The sequence below is a fragment of the Canis aureus genome, chromosome 19 (assembly GCF_053574225.1).
Source record: "Canis aureus isolate CA01 chromosome 19, VMU_Caureus_v.1.0, whole genome shotgun sequence".
Classification (NCBI taxonomy): Eukaryota; Metazoa; Chordata; class Mammalia; order Carnivora; family Canidae; genus Canis; species Canis aureus.
Genome location: NC_135629.1, coordinates 33,739,534 through 33,762,754, shown reverse-complemented (window position 1 = coordinate 33,762,754; position 23,221 = coordinate 33,739,534). Strand labels below are relative to the sequence as shown.

At 33.7% G+C, this 23,221-nt stretch overlaps 1 protein-coding gene across 39 annotated transcripts in view; it reads left to right on the top strand.

Annotated features, from left to right (window-relative positions):
- Nucleotides 1–23,221, top strand: part of SLMAP (sarcolemma associated protein) — a 146,130-nt gene that overhangs the window by 78,534 nt on the left and 44,375 nt on the right. For 8 of the 39 annotated variants that reach the window (XM_077858398.1, XM_077858376.1, XM_077858378.1 and 5 more), the window contains exons 4-13: nucleotides 1,393–1,429; nucleotides 3,225–3,287; nucleotides 6,865–6,960; nucleotides 7,209–7,280; nucleotides 8,617–8,757; nucleotides 9,855–9,992; nucleotides 11,049–11,217; nucleotides 11,304–11,354; nucleotides 11,841–11,891; nucleotides 16,858–16,920. In XM_077858398.1, coding sequence (XP_077714524.1) covers nucleotides 1,393–1,429; nucleotides 3,225–3,287; nucleotides 6,865–6,960; nucleotides 7,209–7,280; nucleotides 8,617–8,757; nucleotides 9,855–9,992; nucleotides 11,049–11,217; nucleotides 11,304–11,354; nucleotides 11,841–11,891; nucleotides 16,858–16,920 — 881 coding nt within the window. The remainder of the gene's footprint in view (nucleotides 1–1,392; nucleotides 1,430–3,224; nucleotides 3,288–6,864; nucleotides 6,961–7,208; nucleotides 7,281–8,616; nucleotides 8,758–9,854; nucleotides 9,993–11,048; nucleotides 11,218–11,303; nucleotides 11,355–11,840; nucleotides 11,892–16,857; nucleotides 16,921–23,221) is intronic. The other 31 variants (XM_077858405.1, XM_077858406.1, XM_077858390.1 and 28 more) reach the window with 7 other exon arrangements.

Here is a 23,221-nt window from a genome sequence, read left to right as displayed (position 1 = left end):
CAAGCATTGTAAGATAGGAACCCTAGCTTCCCTAGCTGCTGAGTTCTCATTGGGAGTGGTAGTAGGGTTAAGTGATAGAATGTTTTAGGTTATGTTCAAAGCTCTTAATTATATTAACATGTTTAATGCTTACAGTTACCGCATGGGGTTGTTTTTATGATTATCCCCATTTTATGGATGAGGAAGTTGAGACCTATAGTGCTTTAGGTAACTTGCCCAAGATTACACAGCTGGTAAATAGAGCCAGATACACAGCTGGTAAATAGAGCCAGAATCTAGGCCCAGTCAGTATGACATCTGAGCCTACATGCTTAACTGCTATACTATACTGCCTGTCTGTCAATAGTACTTTATAAGGCCCAAAAGGCAATTAGTATCAATTATACTATCTGTCTAATGCTTAGTTTTAAAGAACTATACCAAGTTTATTTATTTTTATTTTTTATTTTTTTTAAGATTTTATTTATTCATGAAAGACAGAGAGAGAGAAAGAGGCAGAGACACAGGCAGAGGGAGAAGCAGGCTCCATGCAGGGAGCCCAACATGGGACTTGATCCCAGGTCTCCAGGATCACACCCTGGGCTGAAGGCAGCACTAAACCACTGAGCCACCGGGGCTGCCCTATACGAAGTTTGGATTCATACCTATATCTAAGCTTTCTGGTTGCTAGTGTGTGAGATAATAATACTGTTTAGTTAGCTAAAGTTGTTCTCTGCTAGAACAAGTTTCCAAATTATAGCTTTCTTTCTAGTAGAACTTTGGTTTTTAAGACTTTGTGTATAGGAATACTTAATTTTAAAAGAACATAATGTACACATTCCAAAATTAAAAATGGATAATTTAAGGAGTACTTCTTTCTTATATAGAAGTTCTATAGTCATGGCATTCACCAGAACCCTCATTAAATAGTGGATCCTCAAGGGCATTTAATACACTTTGATTTTTGAATTTGCGTTTAGAAATATATTATGTGGGGACACTTGGGGCAGCCCAGGTGGCTCAGTGTTTTTTAGCACCTGCCTTCAGCCCAGGGCGTGATCCTGGAGTCCTGGGATTGGGTCCTGCATCGGGCTTCCTGCGTGGAACCTGCTCCTCCCTCTGCCTGTGTCTCTGCCTCTCTCTCTCTCTCTCTCTCTCTCTGTCTCTCAAGAATAAATAAATAAAATCTTAAAAAAAAAAACACACACAAATATGTGTAAAAGATAGATTTATATATTTATTACCTTGTTTTCTAAGAATTTTGTGTATTTATGAGGATTGAAAATAATTCACATTCTTTTAATTATATGAAAGCAAGTATATCAACTTGGGGTTTAAGATATTCTGGTACTGTCATACTATTTCCGCTGTTGTCAGGAAATTAGATAAAAAATTCTAAATTTTACTTTTCAGTGTCATCCATGCTCCATTACCAAGTCCTGTTGACAAAGTAAGCTACTAATGATTATTTTTTCTAAACTAACTATATGGCTTTGGAAAGTGTTTTTGTTTGTTTTTAATATGCTTTAATTAGAAACTTATTTTTCTTCTGTAACAAATTATATATAGTGTGTATAGGTATTTGGTTATTGCAGTCTTCTGATCTGGAGAAGTTAGGTTGTTTGTTTCTTAGGATAAAACCTTTGTTATCTCAAGTAAATGGCTAATTATATAGAGTAGAGTATAATTATATAGAGTAGGAGTACTCTATATAGGAGTATGCCAAAGCAGAGATACGCAGTGTTAGTTACTACTTTTTATTCTGGAATACAGTCTGTCTAGGTGTATTCATTAAACTTTATGCCCAAATAGTTCACCCAACATATACCAACATATAAAAATAGCAGAAATATGGGTTTATGGAAATTGCTCTTTTTTTGTCCTTGAAAATCAGTTTTAACCTGATTTGGTCAGAAATTTTGCAATAATTACTTGTTAGCATTTTTCCTTTTATTAAGAATTAATGTTATAATAAACTGTAGATATCATTGCTAAGTAGCAAAAAAATACATCTATATCTTTTGACATTAATGTGCATATTTTTTCTTAGTGTACTAACTAAACTATTGAAAAAAAATTTTACATTTTTGCGTTCCATTTGGATAAAGACTGAAAGCTTGCCTAAAACTGAAGTTCTCTGCTAGATTCCTTTTTCAGAAGTAAAATTGGTTAATCATCAACCTCAGTAATACCAAGAATTATTTCAGAAATAATGTCCTTGACAATTTAAGACTAACTTTTAAAAATAATGCCACTTCTCTGAATTCTAGTTAGCATATTAATAAAAATATACTTTCTGAACTTAATCAGGATTGATGCTATTAACATCATTAAGTTAATACATAAGGCTTGGTAGTATTGAGGATATGGGTAAATGTTACAGCAATCTAATGGTATCATCTTTTGGGGAAGTGGTGAACAATGCCATGGTTCTATGTTTCACACTTGGAAAGAACCCTTTATTGAAGGAATTTCTTCTAATACTCTCAAGTTCTAAGTATTTTTTCTGTGGTTTGTAATTAAAACATCATTATTTACCATATTATTCTTTTTTTTAAACTTAATTGTATCTTCTCTCTTTCTCTTTCTTTTTTCTTTCTTTCCTTTCTCTCTTCCTTTCCTTTCCTTTCCTTTCCTTTCCTTTCCTTTCCTGTCCTTTCCTTTCCTGTCCTTTTTCCTGTCCTTTTTCCTTCCCTTTTCCCTTCCCTTTTCCCTTCCCTTTTCCCTTCCCTTTTCCCTTCCCTTCCGCAAACCTATTTTCATTGCCTCTGGCCATTGGACAAAGTGTTCCATTTCATGTCCTATCTCTCCCGACACCTCCACATACAACTCCCATTTTGAAGATGGCTACTTCTAAATAGATTGTGACTTGTTGACTATTTAACAATGAATTTTAAAGGGGAAAAGTGTATATCTCTTGATTTAGAAGGTATTATTTCTGAATTAAGAAAGCGCTGTATTGCTTTTGTGCTGTCTTCGTGATTTGGTTTATCAAGGAATGTTTTCATGAGTAGTACTTGTTCCACAACCCTGCTTATGAATCTCAGACTGGTCAGCAAAAAAATAATACCATTTACAAATTCTAGATGTGAGAAATATTTTGAAAATGAAAGGAACTAATTGAGCTAAAAATAATTTTTATTTTGTATATTTCAGTAAACAGACATTTCAGGGACTTGGTTTGGCTTTAATGTCTTTTAAAATTGTTTTGTGTGACTATTGGTACTTGTGTCATTTGTTTCTAGGTTGCTGCTAACACTCCAAGTATGTACTCTCAGGAACTATTCCAGCTTTCTCAGTATCTACAGGTAAAAGTAAATCTTGAAAATTCTTAGTTTTTAAAAGTAGAATTAACTTAGATTTGATTTTACTAGTTCACAGATATAGACTAAAGAAATATTAATTGGATACAAGTACAGAAGAAATATCCTTCAAAGTTTAAAAAAAGATTAAAACTAGGTCTTGTGAAGAAAGGATAAAAAGAATCAGGATTATTAAGTCTAGAAAAGATAGGATTCTATACAATAGAAGTTTTTTTTTTCCACTCAAATATGAGGAAATTTCAAAATAGTTCTTTATTTATAGATGACTTTTAAATAAAATTAAACCTGGAGAGATTTTGGTTGCTTTGTATAATATTAATAGCAAGTAATTATATAACACTTATTATATGCGAGACTCTAGTCTAGTCCTTTATCTCTATTCATTTCATCTTCAGAACAATCCTGTAAGGTACATATCTGGTAGAGGTAGGATTTGAACCAGATAGTCAGACCTCAGAGTCTCTGCCCTTAGTCACTGTGCTGTGCTGCTGGACCTGTAGAAAGATATCTTGATAAGGCAGATTCATAGACGAAGTTAATACCATATTTAAAGAGCCATAGAAATCTCCAAAAAGAAAATAAGTGGGTTTTTTGTTCGTTTTCTCTTCATTTTGGGAGATTTGGGTTGGATAATGGTTATTCTTCTGGTGAGGAACCATGGTGAAGAAAAACCCTAGATCAGGAATTTAGAGATTAAACTTTTTATCTTCGCTCTGCTAGTGAGTTCTGTAACTTTGGGTAATCATTTTCTATGTAGGTTTTCAGTTGCTTTTTAAGAATGTTAGGACCAAACCAGTGATCCTGGTTCCTTCGTTCTTTTATAGGAATCAGTCCCTAAGAGCAGTTCCCCCTCAGTTAAGAATGTGCAAGTTTGAAAATTGTCAGAGCATTAATCACATCTTACCCTAATGGTGCATAGAAAAGCCATTTTACATAATTGCAGTTTAGTAGAATGTCTATTAATAGACTCTAGCAAGAATTCCCTGGACTTGGTCTAGGGACCAAGTCTGACCTTAACCTCTGACCTACTGTGAGCCTCATTTTCTTCATCTGTGATGTCGGCATAATAGCATGTATCTTACAGAATTGTCAAGAATAAATGAATCAATATATGTAATGCACTTAGAATAGCAACTGTCACATAGAATGTATGCCATACATGTTAGCAGTTATTTACCACTCAGTAAAGGAAGGCACATTAGCTGACCTAGATCTCTTATTTTCAGAGGTAGAAGAAAACTTTGAGATTAATCCAATCTAGCCTCCATTTTTCATATGCGAAATATGGGGCTCATATGATTAAAATTATTTCCCAAAACTACATGCTAAATAGTTACTAGTCATCATGGACTATGAATCTAATGCCATGGCTCACTCCAGTACTTTTTGCAATTTTGTCAGTTCCTTGAATATTCATAGTGGGCATAATCTTTCACTATTCATTTCTGATTCTTTATTTTTTTTTTTCATTTCTGATTCTTTAGAGAAGATTATATTGTGCTGTCTTTTCTGTATACATCTTTTTGAATTGCTAAAGTTCTAATGTAAATTGTAAAACTTTTGAGTAAAAGCTGGAGTACATTTCATGCCATAGAACCAGAAGGCCATTCCTGGAAGTATGAGATTTCTGTTAGGATGTGGTTCATGGAATTATGAAACTCTAAGTGGAATTGAGTTCAAAAAGATGAAATTACACCATCTAGTGGAAGTAGTAATTGTTTGGTGGTTTTAAGTAAAGCTTTTTTGCAGCATTTAGTGTCATTTCCTGGATATTAGGAATATTTCAATAGCTTAACATAGGGACGCCTGGGTAGCTCAGCGGTTGGGCGTCTACCTTTAGCTCAGGGCATGATCCCGGGATCCAGGATCAAGTCCTACATTGGGCTCCTTGCAGGAAGCCTGCTTCTCCCTCTGCCTGTGTCTCTGCCCCCGCCCCTCTCTTTTTCTCTCTCTCCATGTCTCTCATGAATAAATAATTTTTTTTTAAAAAACGCTTAAACTTGGCAACTAGTCTCTTTTAAGTGTAAGCTGTGTTTTATGGCTTTTGTTAGATTCCTTAATCTTGTACTTTTATTTTATTTTTTAAAAGATTTTATTTATTCATGAGAAACAGAGAGAGAGAGAGAGGCAGAGAGACACAGGCAGAGGAGAAGCAGGCTTCATGCAGGGAGCCTGATGTGGGACTCAATCCCGGGACCCCAGGATCACGCACTGGGTGGAAGTCAGGCACTAAAACCCCTGAGCCACCCAGGCATCCCTAATCTGTACTGTTAGAGTTATATTTTAAAATGGTACCTGTAACTCTAATTAGATCAGATCATTGATTAATCATTGGTTATCAAGGATGTGTAGAAAAATAAATGCATGCTTTAAATCTCAAGTACTGTATGAAGCATATCTTTTTTTGTTGAGATGGCTCCAGAGATGGGGTAGTACGTGTTTTTCTTTGGCTAATGACAGGAATAGAAGAAAGTGAAATTTAAAAATGTGCCATAGGGATCCCTGGGTGGCGCAGCGGTTTGGCGCCTGCCTTTGGCCCAGGGCGCGATCCTGGAGACCCGGGATCGAATCCCACGTCGGGCTTCCGGTGCATGGAGCCTGCTTCTCCCTCTGCCTGTGTCTCTGCCTCTCTCTCTCTCTCACTGTGTGCCTATCATAAATAAATAAAAAATTTTAAAAAATTTATAAAAATGTGCCATAACCACAGCTGAATGCTATGTGAGCATTTTCACCTTGCTCCTTCTAGTGAAGGAGACCCTCTTAATAGCTATCAAATGTTAACAGGAGACCTAGAGATAAGGCTTTGCTTGCCAGTGTCCTCTGTAAAAATACCCTTTTGGAGCTGCCAAATAGTTATATAACTCCTTGACCCCCTTAATTACATGTGGACGCTTACTTATTTTTGGCATATTTGATCTGCTAAGTAGTATACGGTCACAAAGAATCAGAACACCTGGAAACGCAATAGATTGTGAAGCAGTCTCTCTTTAAATATGTGTGTGTGTGTGTGTGTGTGTGTGTGTGTGTATAACATTCTTAAAAGGAAAAATTAAAGACATTTATATTTTAGATGTCATATTTATGCAGCAAAGCCATTAAGAAGTATCTTCACTACCGACCAGATTGTTTAGCTTAGTTTGGAATGAGTTTGTTCTAAAAGATATGTATATATTCAAATATATATATATATATACACACACATATATATATGTGTGTATATATATATGTAAAATGAAGAGTTAAAAATTTGTTGGATTCTTGTAATCTGGATTTCCTTTTTTTTTTTTTAAACCCTTGTGAATTATAAGTAAAAAGAAAACAAAAACAGGGGACTGTTTTCTGTTAATAGGGGAAGGTGCAGCTCAGTACCTCTAATAGACCAAGAAATAAGGCTAGAATGATGTGGCTTATATATATTTTACAAGGTAGATTTATCAGGTTTGAAAGTAAGATACAAAGTGAGATGTAATATGAGAATATTTTCAGAATGTACTGAAATTTGATTTTTCTTCAAGGAATCATGCTAGTTTATTAGAATCTCTTTTGTGATTTGTGCTATTAGGAGGCCTTACATCGGGAACAGATGTTGGAACAGAAGTTAGCCACACTTCAGCGGCTACTAGCCATTACCCAAGAGGCTTCAGATACCAGTTGGCAGGTATTCCAATTGCGTTTATATTCAAGAAGCATTGAAGTGTAGTTTAATATCCCTTAGATGTTGATTAAAAGTGAAATTTTTTAGCAGGCAAAGTCATTTCCTAATGACCAAATATTAAAAATTTATCATTTTACAATGGTCAGTTTTATAATTTTATATCTTTTTTTTTTGGCAATAGCAACCTTTTTGATATGTATAATTTTTAAATTACCCTGAGATTTTATTTATATTTAATTTTTCTTCAACAGGCTTTAATAGATGAAGATAGACTTTTATCACGGTTAGAAGTTATGGGAAACCAATTACAAGCATGCTCCAAAGTAGGTATTAATCTCAAATAAAGATCCATAAAGAAAAATGCATAAACTATGCATTAAAAACGCATAGTTTTTTATGTAGCTTCGTTTCTTTGACATTTTGAGTACATGCTAAAACATTTATATGTTTTCACCATTCTTTTAAATCTTTTGTCATTATAGGAAGTTTCAAACATACATGTAAAGAGAAAGAATTGTATATTGAATACCTGTATACAACTCTTTCTTTTTTTTCTATCATAGTTGATATTTGCTGGAGAAACTACATCATCTGTGCTCTAATTTCCCTCAATGTGGATTGTTAAACATTCTTCTAGCTGTCCTCCCATACCATAAATTGGTAGTTTGATCTAGAGATTTAATCTGATTTAGGTTCAACTCTTTTTTTACCAACAACTCTTTATGAAGAGTATTGTGTACTTTCACCAGAAGGCACCATGTCTAGTTGTCTTTCTTTTTGAGATGTTAGCAGTCTTTGATAATGCTTGCCTAAATCCATTATTAAGGTCGCAAAAATAATGTAGTTCTATTATTCCTTCATTTATTAGCTGGATTACTTCTATAAATACTTCTATTCCCCTTCATAAACCATTTTGTTACCCTGAAGTCACTTCTTTAGGAAAAGCAGGATAAGTGATTTTCTCCTTTTATTTACTGGATTTTAGAATAATGAATTGGTTCCTTCTCATCCATTAAAGAATGACCACGAAGTGTTTTTTTCTCCAAACTTAGATTTAAATATATTTCATATGTTTCAGCCTATTCCATTTGTTGTTCTTATTGATGCTCAAATTATCCCATCTTTGGTCAACGGGAACTTCTTCAGTTTGGTGCCTGAGTCCTTTTGGTAGAAGGACAGCAAACTTTGATAACTTCCTGCTGTCATAAATGGCAAAGTTTTAAACTTTGTCTAAAACAAAGTGTTCCAGACTCATACATTTCCTGCCTGAGCTGGAGTCAGCTTTTTCCTCAGGGTACTCTTATTCCTTTTGGTTTAACCACTGTTTTAAAATGTGTGGCCCCTTTGAAAGTAAGAGATTATTTTTACCCACAAATGTATATGACAAATAGGAGACTTAATTCGTTTTGTACATATGAGATAAATTCTCAATTTCCTTTGACATCTTTTTTCTGTTAGAATGTAGAGTAATATATTTGTGAAGGCGCAATTTACAATGCAACTTTTGAATAGAGCTTCAGTTAATATAGGACCAACATCATTTGTATTTGGAGGTATCTCAATATAGAACTCCAAGAGCATCATAATGTGTTATTTTTTTCAAATGGTAAATACTTAAAAAATAACTTGGCTATAATTATAAATATCTTCTAATCCTAGAATCAAACAGAAGATAGTTTACGGAAGGAACTTATAGCATTACAGGAGGATAAACACAACTACGAGACGACAGCCAAAGAGTCCCTGAGGCGGGTTCTTCAGGAGAAAATTGAAGTGGTTAGAAAACTTTCAGAAGTTGAGGTATTTCATTTTAACAAATACAAAATGGTAGTGTGGCTTAAAATTGCTAATATTCTAGGACATTTTAAACTTGAGTTTTATATAGCTAGGAAATATTTTGTGTCTATCAAGTGGGTAGGGGTAGTATGCTCTTTTTGTTGTTAGGAATTTTCAATATAATCATGTGAGTTCTGGTGCTTGTGATCCCTACTCAGTGACTGAGCAAATAAAAGCCTCATCAGGGAGTTTTACTATGTACATTCTGCTTAGGAGTCAGCCTCTCACACAGTGGACCATGATTTGTGCCAGGGAATTGATCTCCTGTCACCTAGTTTTGCTTTTCTACTCTACTAATTCCACACCTGCGGAAGGTGGAGAACCTTACCACTGTTCTTATTTACCCATCCTCTAGAGAAGAACTCTGACTTACAGGGAAAATATTTCTTAGGTCCTTTCTAGGTCTTTTAGGAACAATCAAATGTGATTTTCGTTACTTTAAAAAGAACCTAATTGATGATGTAGGTCATTCCTTTGGAACCACTGCGAAATTACCCAGAAGTTATTTGTTACTGGGTTTAGTTAAAATGCCCATTGTAAATTGAATAGTAAAAATACTATATATAATATATAGTATATACTGTAGAACATGGTATAGTAATATAATACAGTAATAGTTTCTATAATAGCCTCATCCCATAGCAACTAATTCACTGTTGTGTCATTAGTTTGACATACAAGGAAAGAAAGTTACTAGATGTTTTCTAATTTTATTAAGTTAATTATGCATATTATTAAACTTGTTTTCAAGAATTGATAAGCTTAAAATATTTTCAAGTATAAAAGTCATACCCAGTGGCCCTTTAAAAGAGTAGTTATGTAAAAGTAACATCCTTTCCTCCCCTGACCGTTTTTTTTCTGTTGTTTTGTTTTTAAATTTTTTTGTTGTATTTTCTGTTTTAGCATGTACCTAAAGTAAATTAAAATTCTTATGTTGTTTACCTCATATAAAGTCCAGGACAGATGTTAATTTAGAGCAGCTCATAGAATTATACTTTTTATAAGTTGAATTTAGAATGTGCATTTATTCTAAATCCATTATCTGTAAATTTGAATTACAGCGAAGTCTGAGTAATACTGAAGATGAATGTACCCATCTGAAAGAAATGAATGAACGGACTCAGGAAGAATTAAGAGAATTAGCCAATAAATATAATGGAGCAGTTAATGAGATTAAAGATTTATCTGATAAATTAAAGGTATGTAGTTACTCAACCTGAAAGTATGTTAATTGTTCCTAACACACTGGATAGATTAAGAGGTTAGGTATTGCTGAACAGTTGTTGATGTTATATTTGGTAATGGTTGAATTTGTAGTAAAAATAAGGTGCCATTTAGCCCACACCCCGCTGCCACAGATCATTGAAAGTCTGTAAAAGCTGACATATTTCTTCTGGATGGAAATATATACTACTTCACAACAGGCATCTTTTAATATGGAGTAGATGTATATCAGCAAACCCCAGGATATTTAGACTTATTAAAAAATTGAACCTCCTTATCCTTGGACAGCCCCAAAGGCAGAGAGCCCAACTATGTTAGTGCTGTAACAAGCCTAGAAGTAATATTGGAGTGATTTGTATGACTCTGGTAGCCTCCAGGGAGCTTCAGCTGCAGCTCTCTATAGCTTTTGGACGTTTAGGATAAGGACAGATGAGACCATAGGTGATGTCAGGTTGGTCCTTTAAAATGTAATAACTGAGTTTGTGAAGACCCATCTTTAAATTATTCAAACTATGGATTGAGTGGCTAAAAGCTGCATGTTTGTTAGAGAAGACCAGGACATACCTCCCCTCTATGTGATTGGTAAACCTGTAATAAAGATTGGTCTTATTAAAAGGAGGTCATTTAGAAAAGTGCTTGTGATCATCATTCCTTCAACTAAAGACAGTTTTGTTTAAAATTTCAAAGTATGTTATGTTTTGGAACTTACAAACCAATTTAAACAATAGTAATTTCAGGGGAAAACCTTATGTATTTCCCCCTTGAAAACTGTGGAGGTTTTCTTTTTGATCCTCTTATCTCTATGTATTAGGTAGGCAAATTTGCCTGCTACGTGTTTTTCTTTCCTAGGTGATAGGGAAGCATGACCTCAATGCAGACCACTTTTGACATTATTTTGACATTTACAAATATGTGCTATAATACTGAATATTCTCCTTAAAGGTTGTGGTGAATAAAAGCAGTCCTGCTTGAGGCCTCTTAAGGCAAGTTCAGACTAATGAAAGTACGGAAATTTTTTTCTTTCTCGACAGGTAGCAGAGGGAAAACAAGAAGAAATCCAACAGAAGGGACAAGCTGAGAAAAAAGAATTACAACATAAAATAGATGAAATGGAAGAAAAAGAACAGGAGCTCCAGGCAAAAATAGAAGCTTTGCAAGCTGATAATGACTTCACCAATGAAAGGCTAACAGCTTTACAAGGTAAGTTAGCTAATCTAGAAATTGATTTGATTTGATTTTTTTCTTTTTATCTGTGAAATATCTTTTTCTTGGACTTTTATTTACAGTACGGTTAGAACATCTTCAGGAGAAAACTCTTAAAGAATGCAGCAGTTTAGGTAGGTGTGTTATCAAATTTCTTATTTAAAGCTGAATTTTATCATTGAAACTTTTTCGTTTACTCTCATGGGGAACTTATTTTAAGAGGGATATTTTATGTATTCGGTATAAAGTATCTGTACTCTTTCAGAAAATTGCCCTTAAAAATATACTTGATTGCCACAAGTGGGCACCATTGTTTAGTCCTTGAGATAGATGAAATTTCTGCATCTGAGGCGCTCTCCTTAGGGATATTTCAATAAGAAAAATACATGCACAGCAGGACCTTTTTCTTTTGAGATTCATTGGAAAGCTACTAGACAGTTGTAGCTTTTTCTCTGAGTTGATAGAAAATGGCCAGGTGAACCCTTACTGTAAAAATAAATTTAAAGTGTGCTATGCTATCTTAATGTAAGTAGGAATACAAAAATGCCATGGTTACCCTTGAGACCAGTTTTTAAGTGACACTTTTTTTATCAGGCAATGACACATTGTCTTAATCCTAGGGATACAAGTTGATGACTTCTTACCTAAAATAAATGGGAGCACAGAAAAAGGTAGTGTAAAAAACTTAAATGTTCTTCTTTCATGATATCCTTTTACTATTTAAGCAGGATAGAGAGATCAGTGTTTTAAGGTTTTAAGTGTTGGGAACAAAAAGCATGCAGTTCACAGACCACTGGATCCCAGCTTTTTTAAAAAGCTTCTCTAATTTTGTCATTCTTAATGCTATGATTTTTGGTTAGATATCCCTTGTTATATGGAAATTTTAATTATTCAAATAACAGGAAAAAGATAAAGTTCAACATTGTTGATATAGCATAATATAGCTTTTTCCCCCCAGTGTATTTTTCAAAGAATTCTACTACTCTTTTCTTCCATCAAGTACTGTTTCCTGGAGATATTGGGCCTCCATTTTTAATGTTTGTGTCCTGCCCCATCGCTGGCCAAGAGTTTACTTTAACAGTCCATTGAACTCTTGGATATGTCATAGAAACTTTCTTTATACTGTACATCTGTTTCTTTAATCAGAGAAAACAGGTTCAGTCATTTCTGCTACCTGAAAAATCATTTATTAGTTAATGATTAGTTCGCTGTGACCCTTCTTTCTGGATGGCTTGCATTATCTTTGCCAAAAATGTATAGCTACTATTGGCTTTCCTGTTATTGCATGGGGGTACTTTTTACCCAGTGGCTTGTACGTTCCTTCAGTTGTGAAGATCCCCATTTCATCCTTCCCCATTTTTATCCATCCAACATTAATTGAGCACCAACTATGTGCCACATCTTGCATTAGGTGCTTGAAGTACAGAATGAATAAAATTATTTTCTGTATTTACAAATCTGTGACCCTCTCCTCTTAGTTTCTATACAGAAGTTAGTGGAAGATATCAAGGTCAATACTCAGAGCTTCTTACTAAATTTTTTTTCATGTATCAGGGGATATCTTTATAGTTTTTGGGCAGCTGCCAACTCTGATAAAGTTAGGAGGTGCTTTTTTGTTGTTGTTCTTGTTTTTGTTTGTTTGGTTTTTAATTAGAAACTGGCAAGATAGGTTCAAGTTACATATATATATGTATATATATATAAAATGAGGTGTAAGCTCAAGACTTAATATTACATATATTCTATAACAAATCTTGAAACTCTAAATTAAAAGTTGTCATTAATCATGGTTATTTGTTCTATGTGTGTTTTATAAAATAAAACATCTACATTTTAGAATTCCAGTTTGAATTTCAATTTGAGAATTTTTAAAGGTGTAGTTTATATTCATTATTAAAATTCATTCATTATTAAAATTATTAATTTCTATCTATTAATTATATTAGCAAACATGTAAAATGACTTAATCCTCATTTTCTAAAAGCTTGGCATTGTTAAATGAATTTTTATTTTTTGTTGCCATTATTTGCTTTTTTTTTCTTCTCTTTTTGGCATCAGCACTTTTTATTCCAATTCATCACCATTTTGATTTGAGCATGTATTTATTAATGTCAGTGTTAACTTAGGCTGAGAACATGTTCTTCCTGCAGTTAAGAGAATCCCTTTATATACACTAAATCATCTTTATACTATACTACTTTGTGTTATCAGATTATTGCTAAAAATTTGCCAATTCTAACTGATTTAGATGAGAATAGTTGTAGATAATTACTTTAATTTAAAACTGAAAAGATATTTGGATACTTTAGGGTACTTCTTACCATGATATTTTTTCCCTTCTGGTGTGTTTGGTTTTTTAATGGTAATAAATTGAGTGGAGTGAGAATAACCAACAGTATATCTTTAATGAAATGGAATAGTAAATATCTTGAAATGCACAAAAGCTTCATTATACCAGATTTAAGTACACGGTGGATTTTGGAATAAGATGAATCTGTTGAGAATCATTTGTTATATAAAAACCAATTATCAAGCATTCCAATATTACGAAAGTTCATAGCCATAATATGCTATCAGATATGATTATTTTTTTTAGGTGGAACTGACCCAATCTCATAAGAGATAGGACTTTAATTAAAATTACTCTTTAAATAGTAGAGAGAAGACCAAGTATAGTTATAAGAGAATATTTTTAAAATATCTGGAGATGTTAAGATTAATGCTATTTCTCTAGTAAACTCTTATTTTTGAAATTACTTAAATCTAAAGTAGCTGCTATGATAAGCACAGGTTTTATACTATAAATTTTTTGTATCTTATCTGATAAGCATAATTATAATGTATTGTCTAATAGAAATATTAGGAGAGCCACATAGATAATTTAAAATTTTCTGGTAACCACATTAAAACTATAAAAAGAAACAGGTAAGGGCACCTGGGTGGCTCAGTAGGTTAAGCATCTGCCTTTGGCTCACGTCTTGATGCTGGGGTCCTGGGATCGAGCCCCATGACAGGCTCCCTGCTTAGCAGGGAGTCTGCTTCTTCCGCTTTCTCCACCCACCCCCTTGCTCATGCTCTGTCTCGCTCTGCTCTCTCTCTAAAGTAAGTAAATAAAATTTTCTTAAAAGAAACAATAATTTATTTTTAATAATGTTTAATAATATATTTATTTTAACCCACAATATCCAAAATATTATTTCAACATGTAATCAATATTAAAAGATTAAATGAAGTATTTCATATTCTTTCTTCCCTAGTAAGTCTTTGAAACCAGTATGTATTTATTTTACACTTACAACACATCTCAATTCAAACTAGCCATGTTTTCAGGGCTCGGCAGTCACATTTCTACTGAGCATGTGTATTGGACAACATAGGTAGTATAGATAAACAAAATTTATTAGGAAACTTGTATATAAATATAACACATTTTAAGTACCACAGTTCTTTCTTTTGTTTCTGTATCTGTCTTCTCTTTATACTTCCACAGCCCTATTTGGGATCTTTGACATGCCCCCCACCTTCTCTCACTTAAGTATCTGATTCTTTTTGCATTATCAGTGACATCTTTTATAGTTTTGGCAAAGTGAATTCCCAAGGGGCTAATTCAAGTAATGAAATATTAAAAGTGTCATGATCCAAATCCTTTTTATATACTATCTGAAAGACTTTTCTTTCATATATCTTAGAAAATGCCTTTGTAGGGCAGCCCCAATGGCCCAGCAGTTTGGTGCTGCCTTCAGCCTGGGTTATGATCCTGGAGACACGGGATCAAGTCCCATGTCAGGCTCCCTGCATGGAGCCTGCTTTCTCCCTCTGCTTTTGTCTCTGCCTCTCTCTCTCTCTCTTTCTCTCTCTCTCTCTCTGTCTGTCATGAATAAATAAATAAAATCTTAAAAAATAAAGAAGAAAATGCCTTTGTAGAAGTCATATATATTTTTATATTAATCTTGCATTTTACCTAAACTAGTATGATAAATATTTTAATCTAGAGTCCAGATATTAAAATTAGACTATATAAAAGGGTGATTTAGGGCTTTGTGAGTCATGGTGGGATCACTACTTTAATAAATGTCTTCTAAAGTCCTGTGATGATAGTCTGAAATTTTGTTTCAAATAAGTTCTGTTAAGTTAAAACAGAACTTTAGGTTAAAATTTGATTTTAAATGAGTTTTCTTATTTAAACATGATATTGTTTAGTTGGACTTCTGAAAATGTTATCATAGCTTAGGTAGGATTATTTAACTGAGGGCTCCTGTTTTAGATTTCTTAGTTCCAATCAGCAAATACTATATGAGAATTTTATTTTTTTTTAATTTCTGTTGCTGCTAGCCTTTTTCTCTTTTTGGGGCTATATGGTATCTTTATGTAGTGTAACTATATAACTATACAATTATATACAGCTCTACACACATGTATTACATATATATGTATTTTATATGTATAATTGTGTTATGTATTATATATATATAATTGTTGACTGGAGATTCTGTACACCATGTATATAGATAAAGGATAATGACAGATTTCAGTAGGAAGGTAAAGGAGATGGCTGTTAGTAAGGTTGTCAAAAGATTTGTGAAGTGATCAGAGTAGGAGATGCCTGCCTCAAAAAAAGTTGAGATGATGAGAAGTGAGGTGGGTAGAAATGAGGAGAAAAGGGAAGAGGTTTCATGGTCTGAGTGGTACTAACTCAGGTCCTCTTTAAGAGGTTTTAGTGCTTTCACACCTTCCAGATAGTCATCATCTTGGGATTTATTTTTAACATTTGAACTTCCAAAGTCTATTCAGTGGTTCTGAAAGATCCAGAGATATAATTGAAGGATGTTACCCAGATTCAGAAGTTAACTCTTTAAATCAATGTAAATAGAGATTATTGTAAGAAAAGGGCTAACACTTTTCTTAAACTCCTGTTAGGTTTTGATTCTCTCCACTCATTAAAACAAAACAAAACAAATTCTGTTTGACCTGAGCAAAAGCATTTTTCAGCCTCTTATTCTAAAATGTGTAGGCATTGACTTTAATCATTTGGGCAGAGATGAACAATATAATATTTTGAGAGTATATAAAGTACAGTTTAAATGACTTAAAGGGAAAGGTTATTTGTGAAATGAAAGTGTAAAAATTTAAATGTTACATCAGTGCCTTAAATTTTAAGACACATTGTTTTATGGTATTCTTAAAATATTTATCTTTTGCCTCTTAACTAAGAAGAATAGCTTTGAAGAGGGACTGTTAGAAACCAGTTATTTGAAAATTAATTCAGTAAGAACATATAATAAAATTTAAAAATGCTTTACAAGTATTAAGCTGTCATGGAGGAAGGTGTATTTTAGAAGTGGGAGAAGCTTTTTAAAGCAATATGTGTCTGGTTTTCTTGAGCTCTTTGAATAGAAACTGCACCTTTAAAAGCTAACCATTCAGGGTACAGATCATTGATTATGTAATTACAGTTTTCAGTATTTAGCTTATTTTAACTCCAAAATATGTCTGCTATTAATATTAAAAATATATTAAACTTTTATGAATCTTATTCAGCATTACTTATGTTAATACATTTCAGTTTTCCTACCTTTGCTGTTGGTTTTCAAAAACAGCAACAAACTATATCCTTAAAGGTGTTTCTTTCTTTATTAGAGCACTTGCTTTCAAAGAGTGGCGGGGACTGCACTTTTATTCATCAATTCATAGAATGCCAGAGTGAGTACAGAGTATTTTTCACATTGATTTTAATGAAGTTAGGGGCAAAAATTGAAAAATGAGAGGAAAAAATGAAGATCTCAATGTGTTTGTTATGATAGAAGTACACAGAGGGCCATCTTCAGACAGCAGCAATACTTTTCATACTGTTTAGGCTTCTCTCTTTTGAGAAAATTGTTTTTGTGGCATTTGCCTTCAAAGATGGATTTCATATTGCCCACAAAAAAAGAGGAGGTTTCAAGTTTTTAAATAAAAATTGTTGTTGAGTAGGAAATAAAATAGAATGTCAAGCACCTAAACTTTCTGTGTGGATACTTAAGAGGTAGTAATCAAGTTAGCCTGTTTTATTAAAGTTCTAGTTCTATCACAGATTTGGATTTGAAGTTCTTAAATAAATTTCTTAAATGATTAAATGAAGCCATGCAAACAGTGATTTAGTTTGGGCACTCAAATCTGAAGATGGCCCTTAGGGTAACAGGACCTTTCTAGGGAAGGAGTAGCAATAAATTGTCCTATAGTCTAACATCCATGGCATACCCTTGGGAAGGCTATCTTTAATAATAAAGATGGATAGGTTGGCTTTTGAGGTGATTTGGACCTCTGCTGAATTCTGAGTGAAAGTGTAATGAATTCCCTCTTACTTGAAAATCACATGGCTGCTTGAATCATGAGGTTGTGATATTCTTTTGGTCTAGTGATAATTAAAGGTCACTATGTGTAATAAAGATTTATTACAATATCTATACTTTTTCCTACCAGACATAGAATACACTTTGTTGAGCATTTTTCTCTTCCTTTTCAATTTCTTTTTGAAATGAGTGACTCCCCATGTTTTTATCTCATGAGTACATCTTGTGGACCTGCAAATATATGTGGTTCTTCTCTTTCCTCCCCACCCCCACACAATCTCAGGAGTCCTTGAGGGTTGAAGGGTCACACCTGGTAATTATAGCAGACAAATCAGCAGATGAAATGTTACACTCCTTAGGAATGCCTTAAGGAAACCTGGAATTTCATTTGATTGTTGTAGAAGAGCTTCTGTTTTTGTCCATTTTGGAGACTATGATATTGAATGTCAGTTTAATATTATTTTGAGGAAAATTATTTAATAAATATGGCATATTTATTTATCTTTTAAAAAGTTTACATAAAGCAAAGATTAGTCCATGTTTTTGTTATCTTCTGATTACTAAATTTCACTTTTATGGGAAATTGGCACAGGGATTTGGGGCAAAATAATTGATACCCACTGAAACCAACTAAAAGCAGAATATAGAGTCTAAAATATAAATCTTTAGGAGAGGATTTTATACTTAGTTTTATTACATGTGACCATTTTTTAATGTTACTTTTATTTTAAATTTTTGTGACTTGTATGTTGACCCGAAGAAAACTATCAAAAAAAGAGACTGTTTTACAATTTGTAAAAATCATTTAAAATATTATTATAAAATGTGTAAAATATTTAGCTGTAGTTGTAACAGAATGATGTGTGTTTTACACTAAGATAAAGATGTTTAGAGATTTTTATTGTGTCATAGTTAATGAGAGGCAAATGGACCAGTAAACATTCAGAGATAGAGCAGAAGTTACATAAATTACAGCAATCTCCTCAATGGGCATATTAGATAATAAAATTATGTTTATAGGGGCTATGTAATAGCATGAGAAAAATGTTAAATGTGGTACAAAGGGAAAAATGAATATAAAATCCTTTTCTTGTGGACAAAGAATGAACCGAAGAACAAAATAAAATGTAAGTATTCCTAGATGTCTGAATTCTTTGGGTCCCTAAGTGCAAACAGTGGAAGTTTGGACTGTAAATTCATGTGGCTAGAGATGGAGCCCATTATCTGAATCTGTTCGGTTACTGAATTTTGGTGACAAGCAGCAAGAGTTTGGTTAATCAAGGTACCAGTCATATCTCTGAAATTTCCAAATCTGTTGGCTCCTTATATTTGGACTGCCAGAATTGGCATATTAAGAGTTAACCCTGGTTTGATTTGTCGTCAGAAGGGATATTTTCATTATTTTATAACAAGTGCCTGTATAGAAATTGTTTTGTTTAATAAGTATTATGGCAAGCAAGGTAAATTCAGCAAATATCTTACTCAAGTGAACTTTTTAAACAATTTTGGATTATTTTTTTTTATAATCTCACACAAACTTTTTTGCCACTATTTTCAGTGATAGCCATCTTGAATTGATTTATGATCTTGAACAAAGTTTATATTCTGTGAGCAGCGATACTTCATATTCTTATTACCAGTCTTTTGGGGGGGGTTAAGGATTTTTTAATTTTTTTTTAAAGAGTTTATTTATTTACTCATGACAGAGAGAGAGAGGGAGAGGCAGAGACACAGGCAGAGGGAGAAGCAGGCTCCATGCAGGGAACCCAACATGGGACTTGATCCCAGGTCTCCAGGATCACAACCTGGGCTGAAGGTGGCGCTAAACCGCTGGGCCACCGGGGCTGCCCAAGGATTTTTTAAAGTAATTTCTGCATCCAGCATGGGTGGATCAAGAGTTATAGGCTCTTAAAACCTTGAGATCAAGAGTTATAGGCTCTACTGACTGGGCCAGCCAAGTAACCCTTATTTCCAGTCTTTTAAAAACAAGATATTAAGTACCTAGATTTCATTATCTACAGTGATTATTGTATAGTCCAAATTCACTTTGTGTTTTAAAAAGTAGAAAGCAGTGGTACTTGGGTGGCTCAGTAGTTAAGCACTCAACTCTTGATTTCAGCTCAGGTCAGGATCTCAGGGTTGTGAGATCGAGCCCCATGTTGGGCTCTGTGCTGGTGGAATCTGCTTGAGATTCTCTCTCTCCATCCCCCTCTGCCCTTCCCCCTCTTCTCCCTCTCTCCCTCTCTCTCTCTCTCTCTCTCTGGAAAAGGAAAAGGAAAAAAAAATTAGAAAGCAAATAATTCACTTTTGTAGGATTCATCATGTCTATTTTTAATATATTAACAGATTTTTTCAGTTAATGTATATGAATCCATAAAGAGAATGATTTAGTTGTTGGCTGTCTCCATTTATAAGGTGATTTTGACGAAATTAAAGGAGTTAGAACACATTTCAATTTGTTTTCCTTTTATGGTAAAAGAGACTGTGTTTCTTTTAATTTTCTTTTAGGAAAACAACTTTTAATCCCAGGCAAAGAGATTGGATTTTGAACAGACTTAAATATAGCCTTTTACATAATTCCAGAACTGTGAAATAAATTTTCTGTGTAAAAATATACCATATAAAATCTAGAATTAACAGTAACTTTAATAAAACTTGCTAAAGGACTCTAGCAATATTTTCTCTTCAGGGATTTGGTATGAAGTTTGATTTAAGCAGAATTCCACATTCCAGTTGCCTGCAAATTTTAGTTACTCAAGGTTTACCATGTAAACTTAACAAATACTTTGAGTCTATTGTGTTCTGCTAAAGATGCTTTTGAGTTAACAAATTGTGCATCTCTAAATCTGTTTCATATATATCCCATGAACTCTCTCTCTTGATTGATTTATATGCTGAGTGCAAAGAATAAAGGGTAAAAGGTGGAGAATCTGAGGACATAGAGATTCACTCATGGGCATAGAATGAAAAACTCCTTTTTCCTACTGCTTCCTGCACTTTTAATTTCTTCAGTTGTTTAGGGGAGGGCAGAGGCATCACAGCTGGGTGCCAAAGAAACTTTTCTTCTGGGGTCTGTCCGCCTTGTACAGACTGTCTCCACCTCAAAGGTGGAGTGGCATATTTTGATAATTGAGTTAACAAGTGCCCTGAAATAAACTTCATATATTTATATTCTTAATCTATGGTTACTATGAGACTTAATGATTTTTATTATTAAGCAAAAGTCTCATTCTCTTAATATTTCATATCTTATGTTTTTTTCCTGATTTAAAAAAAAATTGTCTCCCTGCCTTCCACTCCCCTTTTGAAATTACAGTCACCACGTGTATGTTGGTCTCATTCCCTCCTTTCTCTTAGGGTTTTGCTCTCACATAAAAATTGCCTTATTTGGAGTAATGCGTTGAATCAGTGTTGCTCTGTGACTGTTTACTTTTCATCACTCTATGAGATCAGTCTCTGAACAATCTCAGGATTATGCTGATTACATATTCTACTTGAACAGATTTTTACATTTTCATTTTTTAAACTTTTATTTCTCTAAACCAAAGCAGTTTATTTATGACAAAGAATAGGAAACACTTAGTGTGGTTCCCTGATCTTAGTTGTTTATGGCCTCATAAACTAGATGTTGCTAATTCTTTATTTCTTTGTACTTAAGAGTAGTTGTCCAATTTAGGATATATGGGATGTCTTTTTTGTTTGTTGTTTATTTGTACCAATCATTTTCCCAATCCCTTTCCAACATTTCTACCAGGTTTTCTCCCAGTATAACTGCACAGAAGATACTCTAAAATTTATGCCAGCAGTGTTTTGACATGTAGATTGTTCCTTTCTTTAAAAAAAGATCTGTTTCTGTATTCTTTTTTTTTTTTTTCTGTATTCTTGAAATTGGTTCCTTTCCTTTAGTTTCAGTTTGTCCTTAATTCTCAGGTTTTTTTCATCTAAGTACCACCTGCTGATAAGGACATTAGGAGGGCATATGATGTAAGAGCATTGGTATTATATAAGACTGATGAATCACTGAATTCTATCTCTGAAAGTAATAATACAATATATGTTAATTGAATTTAAATAAAGTCTACCTGTTACTCTAAAAAAGTTCTCAAATTTTTCTTCTTTTGTTCTTCCCTATTCTCTATTTCTACTTTGTGAGTTGCTATTCTGTGAAGGAGATAAACGGTTAGCTTGATGTTAAATGCTGATTGTTAATTTTTACTTTGTATTTGATGTTAATTCTAATCTCAGTTTCTTTACTATATTTCCCTCTAATGGCCTTTTTGGTTATTTTAGCTCACTTTTATCTATGATGTTTAGAATTGGATCAGAGGATTCTTGATACGAATTCTCATTTGGTCCCTTACTGGCAGTAGGACTCTGGGCTATGGAACCTCATTAAATCTCAATTTCCTCATTTGTAGAATGGGGTGGTATTACCTACTTCTTAGGATTATTGTGAGTATTAAATGGAATCATATTTGCTAAGCACTCTAAGTAATGCCTGCCACACAGAAATACATGTTCACTAGCAAGTACAAAATTTATGGTGGGGAGATTGGAGAGGGTGTTAGTGGGAGCTTTTTTGCTGAAGTAACTTTTTTTCCTCTTTTTATTACCAGTCACAGGCAGTGAAAGCTGACTGATCTGGTTTTATTGTCCTTGGTAAAGCAATATATTCCTGACAATGTCAAGATTGTCTAACTTTTTAATTACTAGTACAAGTGCCATTTAGAAAATTTGGTCCCCAGCACATTATTTTAATGCCCAAGTGATAACATTATTTTTTTTTTAATGAAACCTAACTTTGAGACTTAAAGGTATTTTCCAGGTTGGCAGTTACAAATACCAGATTATGTAGGTCTTTTATATTCATCTGCTCTTCTCTTCTGTCAGTTACCCTAGGCAGCTGACATCAGTATCTGATAGTGCTGTTTGAGTTTATATTCTGCTTTCAGTTGGTTGTATATATCATGTGAGGAAAGTAGCTCTTTAGCTTAAAGAATTTAGTCCAGGCTAGGCACACCTGTGCTCCTTGCACTTCTTTTGAATGCATTGTTTTTTATTTTTATTTTGTGCCATGTAGTAATATGTTAGTACATAATTTATTTTTATCACCCAAGAAATAAATTTGTTTTGTTCTATTCAGTCTTTTACAGATTTGACAGTTTTTGCAGTTCTATCAGATGTTTTCTGACTAAACTAAATGCTTAGGTGATGGTTCTCAAATGTCAGACTTACTGTGCCCATCAGTTCTGCTCCTTGATAGGTTCCCTACAGAAATGCCTACATATACGTATCAGGTACAAATGCAAGAATATTCACAGCAGCATTATTTGCAGTTCAAAATTGGAAATAACCTAAAAGACCTTTAGTAGTCAAATGAATATATATACACTGAGGCATATTCAATGAAAGAAGCCTGACACAAAACAGGGCACCTGGGTGGCTCATTGGTTGAGTGTTTGCCTTTGGCCCAGATTGTGATCCTGGGGTCCTGGGATCAGTCCCAGATCCGGCTCCCTGTGAGGAGCCTGCTTCTCCCTCTGCCTCTGCCTCTGCCTCTGCCTCTGCCTCTGCCTCTGCCTCTGCCTCTGTGTGTGTCTCATGAATAAATCTTAAAAAAAAAAAAAAAGAAGAAGAAGCCTGACACAAAACACTATATACTGTAGTATTCC